The sequence below is a fragment of the Crocuta crocuta genome, unplaced genomic scaffold (assembly GCF_008692635.1).
Source record: "Crocuta crocuta isolate KB4526 unplaced genomic scaffold, BGI_CrCroc_1.0 scaffold168, whole genome shotgun sequence".
NCBI lineage: Eukaryota > Metazoa > Chordata > Mammalia > Carnivora > Hyaenidae > Crocuta > Crocuta crocuta.
This window is the reverse complement of record NW_027532591.1, coordinates 3,942,905-3,956,321: the sequence shown is the minus strand read 5'-3', so window position 1 is coordinate 3,956,321 and position 13,417 is coordinate 3,942,905. Positions and strand designations below refer to the sequence as shown.

Below are 13,417 nucleotides of genomic sequence, written 5' to 3'. Positions count from 1 at the left end.
CAGATTATTGTAACTTCCTTTCATCATCAAACAGGATAGGAATCTTAATCTCCCAAAGCCAGATAACTGAGGTCTCATTAAGTAAGAATGAAGGAAAAATTACATCCTTTGTTCATTTTGCTACTTGAAGAAATACAATACTACACAGAAAAATTTTACTAAAACGTAAGTAGTAGAATATGTATAAAATGATCTAATTATATAAAATATACATACATGTATATTTAAGCATAAACTATTTTCAGTAAAGTTATTCTCCAAAACACAGGAATTTCAGATGGGACTTCTCTTCCTTCTATTGTATATACTTTTCCATACTGATTCAATGTTTTTTAAAGTGTCATCTCTTATTTTTAGAATAATAAAACTATTGTTTTAAAGGTTTAAAAGAAAGAGGAATTAGGGGCACCTGGGTGGCTCAGTCAGTTAAGCATTTGACCTTTGACTTTGGCTCAGGTCATAATCTCACGATTTGAGAGTTCAAGCCTTGACAGCACGGAGCCTGCTTGGGCTTCTTTGCCCCTTCTCTCTTTCTCTGCCCCTTCCTGACTTGTGCTCTCTCTCTCTCAAAAATAAACAAACTTAGGAAGGGAGGGAGGGAAAGGAATTATGTCACCAAATTCTGCAGACAGTGCTATTAAAATTAAGTGTTAAAAAGTACCCATTGGGTTTAGCAACAAAGCTATCACTGGAGACCTTTGCTAGGATATTCAGTAAAATCTGGAGGTAAAGACTGCTGCAGAGTAAATGTAAGATGGATGAAGAGATACAAACAGTGTAGAAAAACTCTTTCCACAGGTTTAAGAAGAGCGGTTAGGATGGTATTTCCAGGGTGATACAGCACTAGCAGAAACATTTTTCTACTTGAAAGAAATATGACCATGTCAATTTGTTAATAAAAAAAGTTAGTAAGAACTAAAATCCATATGGAAATTCAAAGGACCCAAAACAGACAAAACGATCTTAAAAAAAAAAAAAAAAGCTAAAAGACATACCTTCCAATTTCAAAACTTATTACAAAACTGTAATAATTGAGAGTCACCTGGGTGGCTCAGTCAACTAAGCATCCAACTCTTGATTTCAGCTCAGATCAGGATCTCACAGTTTGTGAGTTCAAGCCCCAAGTCAGGCTCCATTTTGATAGTGTGGAGCCTGCTTGGGATTCTCTCTCTCACCCTCTCTCTCTGCCCCTCCTCTGTTCATAAGTACATGCTCTCTCTCAAAATAAATAAACTTTTTAAAAATTAAAGAAAAGACAAAGCTATAATAATTGAAACAGTGTGACACTGGCGTAAGGATAGACAAAAAGATCAATGGAGTAGAATTGAGTTCAGAAATAAACCTGCATGTTTATGGTCAATTGATTTCAACAAGGGTGCCAAGAAAGAAAATACTCTTTTCATATGGTGTTAGTATAACTGGATATCCACATACAAAAGAATAATAAAAAATTATAAAGAATATAAAATATAAGAAAAAGAATGTGACCCATAGCTCACACCATATACAAAAATTAATTCAAAATGAATCAAAGACTTAAACGTAAGAGCTTAAACTACAAAACTCTTAGAAGAACAGAAGTATAAACCCTTGTGGCCTTAGATTAAGCAGTGGGGTTTTTTTGTTTCTTTTTTTGTTTGTTTTTTAAGTAGGCTCCACACCCAACATAGGGCTTGAACTCAACCCTGAGATCAAGAGTCACGTACTCTACCAACAAAGCAATACAGGCACCCCTAAGTAATGGTTTTTTGTCACCAAAGCATAAGCAACAAGTTAAAGTTAAATAAGATGTAATCAAATTTAAAAATTTTGTGCTTCAGAGAACACCATCAAGAAAGTTAAAAAAAAAAAAAAAGGAGAAAATATTTACAAATCATGTATGTAATAAGGGACTTGTATCTAGAATACATTAAAAAAAAGTCTTACAAGTTAATAAAAAAGACAAGTAACACAATTTAAAAATTAGCAAAGGATCTGAAGAGATATTTCTCTGGAAAAGATATACAAACAGCCAATAGACATATGAAAAGATGTTCAACATCAATAGTCATCAGAGAAACGCAAATCAAAACCTTAATATACTACTTCACCCACTTAGGATGGCTCTAATAAAAATGACATATAATGATAATGTTCGCAAGGATATAGAGGAATTGGAACCCTTATTTCTCTGGTGGGAATGTAAAATGGTGCCAACAGACTGGCAATTCCTCATAAGATTAAACATAGAGTCATCATATGACCCAGCAATTCCACTCGTCTATGTACCTAAGAGAAATGAAAACATATGCCCACACCAAAACTTATGTATACAAATGTTCATAGTAGCATTAATCACAATAGCCAAAAAAAAGTGGAAACTCAAATATCTATTAACTGATGAAGAAATAAATACAATTGTGTGATACTCATACGAAAGATTATTACATCAGTAAAAAGTACTGATATGTACCATAATATAGATGAATCTTGAAAACATGCTAAGTGAAAGAAATCATGTTAGAATTATTTAAGGAATAGTTTTATAATAGGAATCTATTAAATGAAATGTATAAAATAGGCAAATCTATAGAGGCCAAAAGATTAGTGATTGCCTAGGCTGGGATGAAAAATGGGTAATGATAAAATGGAAACAGTGTTTCTTTGGGGGATGATGAAAATGTTCTAAAATTGATTATGGAAATGGTTACACAATTCTGTGAATATACTAAAAACCATTTAACTGCATCCTTTAAATAGAGGGTATGTGAATTACTACACCAGTAAAAGTGTTACACACACAAAAAGAATAAAAAGCAACAGGCAACCCAAAAATTTACTAAAAATTTCCACATGAAATTGTTACAACAAAGATTTTTTTTAACATTTGTTTATTTTTGAAAGACAGAGAGAGCACGCACACACATGTGCAAGAGAATGCGTGGGGGAGGGGCAGAGAGAGAGAGGGAGACACAATCTGAAGCAGGCTCCAGACTCTAAGCTGTCAGCACAGAGCCCAATGCAGGGCTCTAACTTGCACCCTGAGATCATGACCTGAGCTGAAGTCAAGCTACTCAGGTACCACAACAACAAAGATGTTTAACTGTTGTACTGCAAAATAATATTCTTAAAAATAAACCACAAAACAGCACCTGGGTGGCTCAGTGGGTTATGCATCTGACTCTTGATTTGGGCTCAGGTCATGCATGATCTCACAATTCGTGAGATTGAGGCCTGAGACAAGCTCTGTGCTGACAGGACAGAGTCTGCCTGGGATTCTCTCTCTCTCTCTCTCTCTGCCCCTCCCCTGCTTGTACTCACTCTCTCTCAAATAAACTTAAAAAAAGGAAAAGAAAAATCACTAAAATCCATACATAAAAAGGAAGCTGAAGATACATGAGAGAAAGGGAATGGAGAAAAAGCAGATGAAGGAGAAAATCTACAGACTGAGGTCCTGTGAAAATTTGTGAGCAGACTGAAATCAGAACACCCAAGGATTACCTCCTCCACTCAGATGGGGACAGATGCAGGCAAGGGTTGGCAGGAAAGCAGGTATATAACAACATGGGTATGATGTTGAGAGTGTTCCCACTAAATGTACTCCATTGTCTCAGAAGCGTGGGACCTTCTCTGAATAATAGAGGAAAGACAAGGGTTGAAAGAATGTAGAGAAAGCTGGCAGAGTGACAAAGCAAATATTCACCCAATATTTTACCTAACCATCTGTGCTATAGCAGTAATGCTAAAATAAATACGAGAAATAAGTAGACAATCTTAGCAGGAAGGCTTAATGTGAACAAAACTCCAAGAAACAAAATCAACTTTCATAATAATCTTAACATTGTCATGTGAATGGGAAATAAAATAATTATGAATATCTCAAAACACTTCCCTTGAATATGATTCCATTTGTATGACTTGTAATGATTCCGTGTATCCTGTAAACTTAACTTTTGCAAAAAGAAAAAAAGCAAATTCCCTTTTTTTTAAGGAACTAGTCTAAGAAGAGAATCCTTCATGATAAAGTGAGAAGGAAAATAAGTAACTGGACTGGCCATTTGTTTGCCTTTCTCTATAAGCAATCAAAGGAATTAAATTCTTAATCTAAATCACTTGTGCATTGTTATACCTTTGATTGGAATTATGTAACTATTTGAAAATCGAATCCTATGACAATTGCCACATACAGGAGCAGCATGTTTAAGAACAACTCTTATTTTCTGTGCTTCCACAAATTATGCTTACAACAGAAGAAAGAGCTGACTGCTTGTCTGTTACAACAAAGGATGCACAAGTTCCCACACAGCTCTACAGGCTCTGGATAATTAAACAAAAGCCACTGTTGCTGATATAAGGTTTTACATAAACCATGGAAACATACATATTTGCTATTAGTATAATGTGCAAAATTTACAAAGCTGTGTAAAAAACAATTCCAAAACAGCCTTCTGAATCTCATCTCCAAGTTTTAAAGGGCCTTGGACATTCCATTCACTACGAGAATAACGTGCCGCTCTGTAAGACTTGAAGATCATAATGCTCAGTACTGCCACTGAGTTTACAAACTTGACCGGATAAAGAATGTACTCTAGATACAGCTAGTTAATGATAACAAACGTGAAATGATTAAATGCCCAAAGAATTAAATGAGCAAGTTTCCAGGGTATTAAAACAAGAAAACTCAAGGCTGACTAGAGCATTCAAGAAAGCAAAAGACATAAAATTTCCTTATACTTCTTCCCACTGAGACTACTTACCATTTTATGAGCATTCTTCTTTTCAGGACATTTAGATTAGATACAATTTTGTTCTGTTCCATTTATTTATTTATTTATTTATTTACTTATTTATTTTACTACTGTTTTAAGTTTATTTATCTTTTTTCAGAGAGAGAGAGAGAGAGAACCAGCAGGGGAGGCACAGAGAGAGGAGAGAGAATCCCAAGCAGGTTCTGCAAACCCATGAACCGTGAGATCATGAACCGAGCTGAAACCAAGAGTCAGACACTTAACCACTGAGCCACCCAGGCGCCCTGGTTCCTTTTACAATTCAAAAGCTACTTTATTAGTCTTGGACTTCTAATATATACCATTTAACCTTAATAAAAACTGTCAAGAACAGTTTATTTAGAAAAGTATAAATTCACTTTTGTTTGATGGGATGGTGCTGATATCTTTCTAGGAGAATCTGAAACTACATCTTTTACATCTTTGCAGGAAAAATACATACTCCTAAGCTCTTCAAAATTCTTGATCATCTTCCAAAACAATGCTAAGGACTGCTGAATAACACTTGAATGTATTTCAACTACCAGTGGTTCTGAAACGCAAAATCATTATGAGTCTCTTCCAGGCAGCAGGTAATAGCAAAGAATATATGATTTTTCTAAAGATTCTTTTTACAAAGAATACCTGGAGTGGCCCTGGTAACTTACTAATTGTTTCTAACTTTCTCTCCAAAATGTTACAAAAACCATGCAAATCAAGAAAGAGAGTCAAACATTTGGGGTAATGATGAAACAAATTATATTTTATAATCTCAACAGGTTCCTCAAACAACTTGATTAACCTTGAATGTGTCCCTCGCTATACCTTTTCCCAGGTCCCAAGGCCACTGATCTAAATCTTTACTAATACTCCTTAAGTCCTCACTCTACCCTCATTTTTAACATGGACCTTGAGTCCCTACAATATTTAAGCCAACCCCTTAGAAGCCCTCCCCCTCAATTCTATATTTCTCTCTGCCTCTTTCACAATGAAATATCTTGAGTAATGTGCACTTTTTCTACTTCTTACACCTTATTTACTCTTTAAACCACTCCAATCTACCTTCCTTCCACAACTACCACCAACAGAAACTGCTCTCACTAAGGGCATCTATGATGTCCAAATTGATCAATCCAATGGATATTTTTAAACTTCACCTATTCAATCCTCTCAACTGTATTTAATCCAACTCACAATTTCCACCTAGACTGCAAGTGTTCTGGTTTTTATATCTCTGGCTGTCCTTGTCACTTTCCTATTACAGGGTTGTTGGTTTTTTTCTCTGCCAATCCCCTGAATGTGACTGTGACTTAAAAATCTGTCCACAGGAGCACCCAGGTGGCTCAGTAGGTTAAGCAGCCGACTTTGGCTCAGGTCATGATCTCACAGTTTGTGGGTTCAAGCTCTGCATCAGGCTCTGTGCTGACAGCTCAGAGCTGGAGCCTGCTTAAGATTCTGTGTCTCCCCCGCCCCCTCTGCCTTCCCTACCCCCTGCCTCCCCCTTGTGCTCTGTCTCTCTCTCTCTCTCTTTCAAAAATAAACAAACATTTAAAAAAATGTTTTTAAAAATCTGGCCACAAATTCTTTGACACTGGTTTCAAACTTGCCCTTTGAAAGACAACACTAGTTGCCCTCCCCATGCCTGTAATTCCCAACCCCATGAGCATTGAGCTAAACTGTAGGATTCATTTCCAATGAACAAAATAAGGCAGAAGTGATATTCTCAGACTAACACATAAAAGGCACTGCAGTTCCTTCTTGCTTTTACCTTGATCATTCCCTCTGAGTGAAGCCATAAAGCCTGTCATGATGATACTAGTCTAGCCTGGAGAGGCTAACTGGTGAGGAACTGAGGCCACCTTCCAACAGCCAATAAGGACTGAGGCCTTCTGCCAACTGAGAGTGAGTCATCCTGGAAGCAGATCCTCTAGCTCCCATCAAGCCACTGACAGTACTACAACCCCAGCCAATGTCTTGACTGCAACTTCTTGAGACCCTGAGCCAGAACCACCCCAGCTAAGTCACTCCCAAAGTACTGGGCACAGAAACTATGATAATAAATGTTTGCTATTTTAAATTGCTAAGTTTTGGGGCAATGTGTTACAAAGCAATAGATAACTAATCCAATGGTGTCTCTCAGCATCCTAATTATTCTCACTCATTCTCTCAATTCTCCGTGTATAAAGCTAATATAGATCTATAACCCAGATTTTTTTCCTAAATTCCAGACTATAGGACATCTTTGCATCAATTTCAACATGCCCTAAAGCAACCTTTCCCCCATTACATTCTTCCTATCTTCACTATCATCATTCATCCATGTAAAACCAAAAACCTGGATTTCATCAGACAACTCTTCCCATTTTGCTCATATTCAATCACTAAGTCCTGTCAATATGACCTGATTATTTCTCTATAATAACAGTATTCTTTAAAGAATACAAATTTCACCTATACCTACTGATCAATTTTATTTAAAAAAAATTGTTTTAAGGTTTATTTATATTTGAGAGAAAGAGACAGCACAAGCTGGGGACGGGCAGAGAGATGGAGACAGAATCTGAAGCGGGGCTCCAGACTCCTAGCTGTGAGCTGTCAGCACAGAGCCCAATGCAGGGCTCTAAGTCACAAGCAGTGAGATCTTGACCTGAGCCAAAGTCAGATGCTTAACATATACTGAGCCACCCAGGTACCCCCCACTACTGATCAATTTTAAAAATCAGAGGCAATCAGACATCATGTGCCACTTGACAGAATATGTTCCACCAATTAAGAATTCTTGCCCTAAAGAAAAAAAAAAAACTGAACCTGATTAAGCTTCTAGCTCTAATTACCATTTTATACAGTTCCTATATTATAGGAAATATGGACAACAAAGGAACATGGTTAAACATACCATACAATATTGCTAGTGAAATCCAGAATGTTGAAAACTCTACATAATGAATAACCTGATTTCTTCAACAAATAAGTGGAAGAAAAAAAAAAAAGGGAAGGAGACCTATAAATTAAAAGAGATGCAATTTTATGTGTGATCTTATTTGGAATCCTGACTCAAACCTACTGGTGAGGGAGAGATGCTTGAGACAACCAAGGAAATTGTACGCTGACTGGATATTTGATATTAGTAAATTATTACTATTATATGGCCTCTTTAATGTTTATTTTGAAAGAGAATAGGGAAAGGGCAGAGAGAGAGGGAGAAAGAAAGAATCCCAAGCAGGCTTCACACTGTCAGTGCAGAGCCCAACTCAGGACTCGAACTCACAAATCATGAGATCATGACCTTAGCCGAAATTGAGTTGGAAAGCTTAACCAACAGAGCCACCCAGGTGTCCCTTAGTATTAATTTTAATCATGGTATTGTGATAACATTTTTTAAAAGAGAGAGACCTTAACTTTCAGTAATAGATCTAAATTATTCATAAATGAAATGACATATAGTCTACCTGAGATCTGCTTTAAAATAATCCAATGGTGGGTAGGGGCGCCTGGGTGGCTCAGTTGGTTGCAGGGCTAGCTGACTCTTGATTTCAGCTCAAATTATGATACCAGGGTTGTGGGATCAACCACCTCATCGGGCTCAGCATGGAGCCCGCTTAAGATTCTCTCTCTCCCCACCTCTACCCCTGTCCCCCACTCATAGGCGCTCTCTCTAAAAAAGTAAATAAATAAAAATAATCCAATGGGGAAGGAAGGGGTGGTGGAAATATTAACAAAACTAAATTGGCCTTATGTTGATAACTGTACATGCTGGATGATAAGAATTCATTTTACTATCATTTATATATATGTATATATTTTTTAACATTTATTTATTTTTGAGAAACAGAACACAAGAGAGGGAGGGGCAGAGAGAGAAGGAGACATAGAATCTGAAGCAGGCTCCAGGCTCTGAACTGTCAGCACAGAGCATGACATGGGGTTTGAATCCACAAACCATGAAATCATGACCTGAACTGAAGCCAGATGCTTAACCGACTGAGCCACCTAGGCGCCCCTGTAAGTTTTTCTATAATAAAAAGTACCCACAACACTTAAATGACTGTCCACTGTCCTGGGGGTAAAGTTCAAATTCCTTAGCATGGTTTACCAAAAGAAAGCCTTTCATTATCCAGCCCTTGCCTACCTCTCCAGCTCACTGCTGTCCATCCCACAGCCCAAACTCCATACTCTCAAACTCCTTACTCTAGTCTGCTCTAAAACCATTTATTCCCTCTATCTCAAGCAGTTCTCTCTCTCTGCTCACAGGGCTAACCTCTAATCAACCAGGTCATAGCAAACCTGCTTCTTCTGGGAAACCTTTCCCAACCCTCCAAGACTGAGTCAAGTAACCATCTACATAGCCTCCCAACATCCTATGTCCCCTATCACAACTCTTACTTGCTGTATCCCCCAGCAGATTCTAGGTATCATGAAAGCATGGATTATTTCCATTTTATTTACCATTTTAACGCCTCTGCCTAGCATACTGCCTGGCACACAGTAGGTTCTCAATAAACATTTGATAAATTTACAAAAGGCATGACCTTCACTTTGTAACCTTCCATCTCCTCACATATCAGTAACTATAACTCCCTCAATTTTCCTTCCTTTCTCAGCTTCCTTTGTGATCATGATTCACATAAATTGTTGGCTGTACACAGTGTTCCCAAATTTATACCTTAGCCCTTTCTTGGTATCTCATCCAATAAAAATGCAACAATTTATATACTATAATTTAACAGATCTTCATCTCCAGGCCTGACCTATGGCTCCAAATGTCTTTTGGGCTCAATCTCCTGTTATCTCCCATACATATCTTTACAGTAGAGTTCTTCAGAAATACTCAGTATCTTCTTAATGCACCTTTATGTTCTCAAGTTTCCCATTTTGTGCATATTTCCCATTGCCTGAAATGTCCTTTTTCTCTTCTTCCTTTAGCCTGTAAATCTCAGCTCAAATGTCTCCCTCACCTTTTCCAGGCAATGTTCCCACAGCACTCTATTCTTATTTCTATTGTAGAATTTATCATATTGTTTTGAAATTTATCATATTGTTTTGAAATTACATTTAGGTGTCTGCTGCTAGATTGTGAGTTTTTAGGTAGAAGGGACTCTCTCACCTTCATTCTGTATCTCCACTATATAATACAATGCCTATTAATTGCTTACTGAATGAACTGTATTAATATTCTTTCTAATAATTAAGAGACTTCACTAGAACTGAAAAGACTGCCTAAATCACTTTCCTCAAAGAGATAATCCGTTTCTCTGTTCCTGTACGGGGCAGAATAACATTATATGAAGCTCTTCTTCAAAAACTGAAAATTCAGAGATTATGAAAATAAAAGAAAGGTAAAGTAAAAAGACCATCCATTCCCAGAGAACAACAGGTCTAGGTCTGGGCCCAGGCCCAGAGAAAAAGATCCAGGCTGAGGTGAAGTTTAGGTGAATCTATTCTGTTCATGACAATCCCAGTGATTCTAACCCAACACTGAGATAATCCTAATATCAATTTTCAGTACAGGACAACTCTAAAGCAAGGCTAATCTACTTTAGTTCAGGGTTTTCATGGCCACCCTGGAACAGATCTCCAATCACAGAACCAGACCAGAGCCTAAATGATTCTGGAAACAAGGAACAGAGTGACTTGCTATTTATCACTCTGTCTAATCTGTAACTGATTAGACACTCTTCCTGGAAGATGCAGCTCCAAGTTATCAGACACATGCACTAAACTGCACCTTCTAATCCTTCCAAATCCCAATGTTCCAAAACAATGTCCAGGTATAAAGAAGTCACTGCCAACATTCAATGTGTCTCCTACTTTGCCTCTAAGTGATTACCTATCCTCTTCCCATCTTTGCTGGACCTTCTCTAACTTGGGATTAGGTATCATTTTATTTTCACAAGATCATTTCATTTTATACTTCTCTGCTGTTTCTCTACAAGCAAATGTTTTAACACCAAAGACCTAGGAAAGGGGGGGGAGGGAAGACTTCTAAGTTGCCATTAGTAAAAACTATGATACCTCCTTCAGCTGGCAAGGATTATGTTTTATAGAGCATGGTCTCAGAAGGGAGAAATTAGGAGGGGGGGTAGGGAGGGGAAGGAGTATATAAAAAAAAAAAAAGAAAAGTGTGTTTAGCCAGTAAGGCAAGGATCTATCAAAGTATCCAAAAACTAAAAGGGAGAGGAGGCAGTAAAGGATACACTAAAGGAAGAAAAACAGGAAGAAGGAAGATTCTGTCTGGGTTAGGAGCTCCTAAGAAGCCCAGCTAAGGGCCTCTGCAGTACAGCCCTAGAATTTAGACCAATACGATAGGATTTGTGAAGTTAACTTAATTCTATAGTGCCACTTACTGAAATTACCTTAATAGGCTAGAAAGGGTCCATGGGATTTTCTGATTATCACATCTACTGAAACCAACATTACTTTTCATTCATCTAAACCATGGGATTTCATTATCCCAGAGTTTTCAGTATACAGTGTTCAGTTGCCTCACTTTCATGGCTACTTAAAGATAATCTTGAATGATGGTTTAAATCTCATTCAGGTTTGGTCTTTTTCTCCCTTTATTTTTTTTATTTTTTGTGATTCTTTTTAAAAATTTTTTCAATGTTTGTTTATTTTGAAAGACAGAGACAGAGCATGAGTGGGGGAGAGGCAGAAAGAGAGGGAGACACAGAACCCGAAACAGGCTCCAGGCTCCAAGCCATCAGCACAGAGAGCCCAGCTTTTTCTCCCTTTAAAAAGTATACAGAGCAAGGAAGTTGATAGTTAAAAGATGCTGAAAGTTATATTTTTTCTCCTGCAGACTTGCCTTTAGTAACTCACAGCTTGCACTGTTCTCCTCCCTGCAGTGAAAGTGAAGTGTAGTGAAAACAGTCAGGAAGCCAAGAAATTTGGAATCCTGATTACACCACTTACCGCTAACTTTGTGGTCTTGAGCAAATTACTTAAGAGCCTGGAGCCTTAGATTCCAAAACCGTAAAATGGGGATAACAAACACCTACCTTGCATGGGTATTGTGAGTAAAATGAATTAAGGGAATCACTAAACTAGACTATAAGCTCCAGACGGAAAAAAATGGTATCTTGATTTGTTGATTCTTGCTCACACCTCCATGTGTGTGCACACACACCCACACACACCTAGTCCGAAGCAATAATAATTAACATATAGTGGGAGTTCAGTAAATATTTTTAAATGAAAAATAAATACTAATGTCTCCACTTTTCACATTAACCCTTCCTCTATAATGATATTTTTTCTTTTATTTTCTGAAGCCTTCAAAGGATTCTATTGTGTCCTTTTACGCGGTTTCCTCCCTCTCATTGGCTATTATTAACTATAAACCATTCAAAGACAGTACCTTTGTAAGTAATTTCTCTAATCCCACCCACCTTCCGTTTCTAATGCTGCAGGTGTAGAAGGGATAGTCAGATTCGTGGCAATTCGTACACTTGCCCATGGGCACTGACCCGCGTTTAACGGAAGCCCTGCACTCAGCCCTCCAGAGGTACAACTTTCAGGACACACCGCACTGGCCATTCTCTCTTCGTTAACAAGAGACTCCTGTGTAGGAAACCCTCGACTTCAAAAGTTAAGGCGTCAGTTAGACTCGCCTCTCATAGAATTGAAGAGTGCATTCCATGAAAGAAACACTCAGTTTGGGCAGACAGGAGGGATTTTTGGCTTCGTGTTGCCCGAGAGCCAGTTACCTTAGGACCTGGCTAAGCCTGTCTGACCACGGCTCGAAGAAGGCAGAGCTCTTTAATCCCTGGAGGGAAGCTAAGGGGCGCGGCCGTCTACAGGCCTTGGAGGGGCCAATGTCAAGTCTATGACAATATGGGGAGAACCTCACGGACTGCGCGACCTCACCCTTTAAATCTTGGCTACGATCACCCTCACCCATCTATATCCGCTCTGGATCCCAACACATAAATACCGGACCCTAAAAAAGAAACGCGGCTCACCCCTAACCCATAAATCAGACAGCCACTGGCAGCTTATTGGCTGCCCCCAGCATCTTCTTTGCCCTCATTGGCTATACTGGGTGTAAATCCTTCCCCCCACGAGGGAACCCTCTCGTACGGCGGCACCCCCAGTTTAGCAACCTTTACCCGGCTACCAAAAAGCCCGTCACCCCTCAAAGATAGCGACCCCCGAGGCGCTCGGAACTTTGCCCCCCGAGGTCTCACCGTGTAATAGGAGAGCAGTCCTGCGTTATAGTCCAGCACAAACCAACGGTATTGCCAGCCCTTCATCACGTTAGTCCATTTACTCAGCGGCCCTTCCATGATGGACGCCATCTTGGGAGCCGCCAATGACAACAAACGGCCTGACGTCACTCGCCTATAAGGCATTCACCATGCGGGGGGCGGAGCCGCCACGGGAAAGGGCGGGACCAGACAGGGCAGGGGCGGGACCAGTTGGTGCTTCTCCTCCTAAACTCCCCCACCCACACCCCCAGCTATCAATCTCAAACAAGCTTTCTCGGGGCTCCTGTTGTGTGCAGGACTCGGTGCCAGGGAATTGAGGAGTACAAGCCTGAATACCGCTAAGATTATTTATTAATATAAATAATTCTATTACCCATTATATCTTACACGTCCCAGGGATTTCACATCTGATATTCATTTATATATTCATTTCAAAAATCTATTCAAGAAATATTTGCTATTTTG

The 13,417-nt window shown here is 38.8% G+C and overlaps 1 protein-coding gene across 3 annotated transcripts in view; it reads right to left on the bottom strand.

The window, feature by feature from the left end:
• Nucleotides 1-13,096, bottom strand: part of OSBPL9 (oxysterol binding protein like 9) — a 176,829-nt gene extending 163,733 nt beyond the window's left edge. For 2 of the 3 annotated variants that reach the window (XM_077779835.1, XM_077779836.1), the window contains exon 1: nt 12,932-13,096. In XM_077779835.1, the coding sequence (XP_077635961.1) occupies nt 12,932-13,096 (165 nt within the window). The remainder of the gene's footprint in view (nt 1-12,931) is intronic. The other variant, XM_077779837.1, reaches the window with a different exon arrangement.
• Nucleotides 13,097-13,417: the final 321 nt, after the last annotated feature.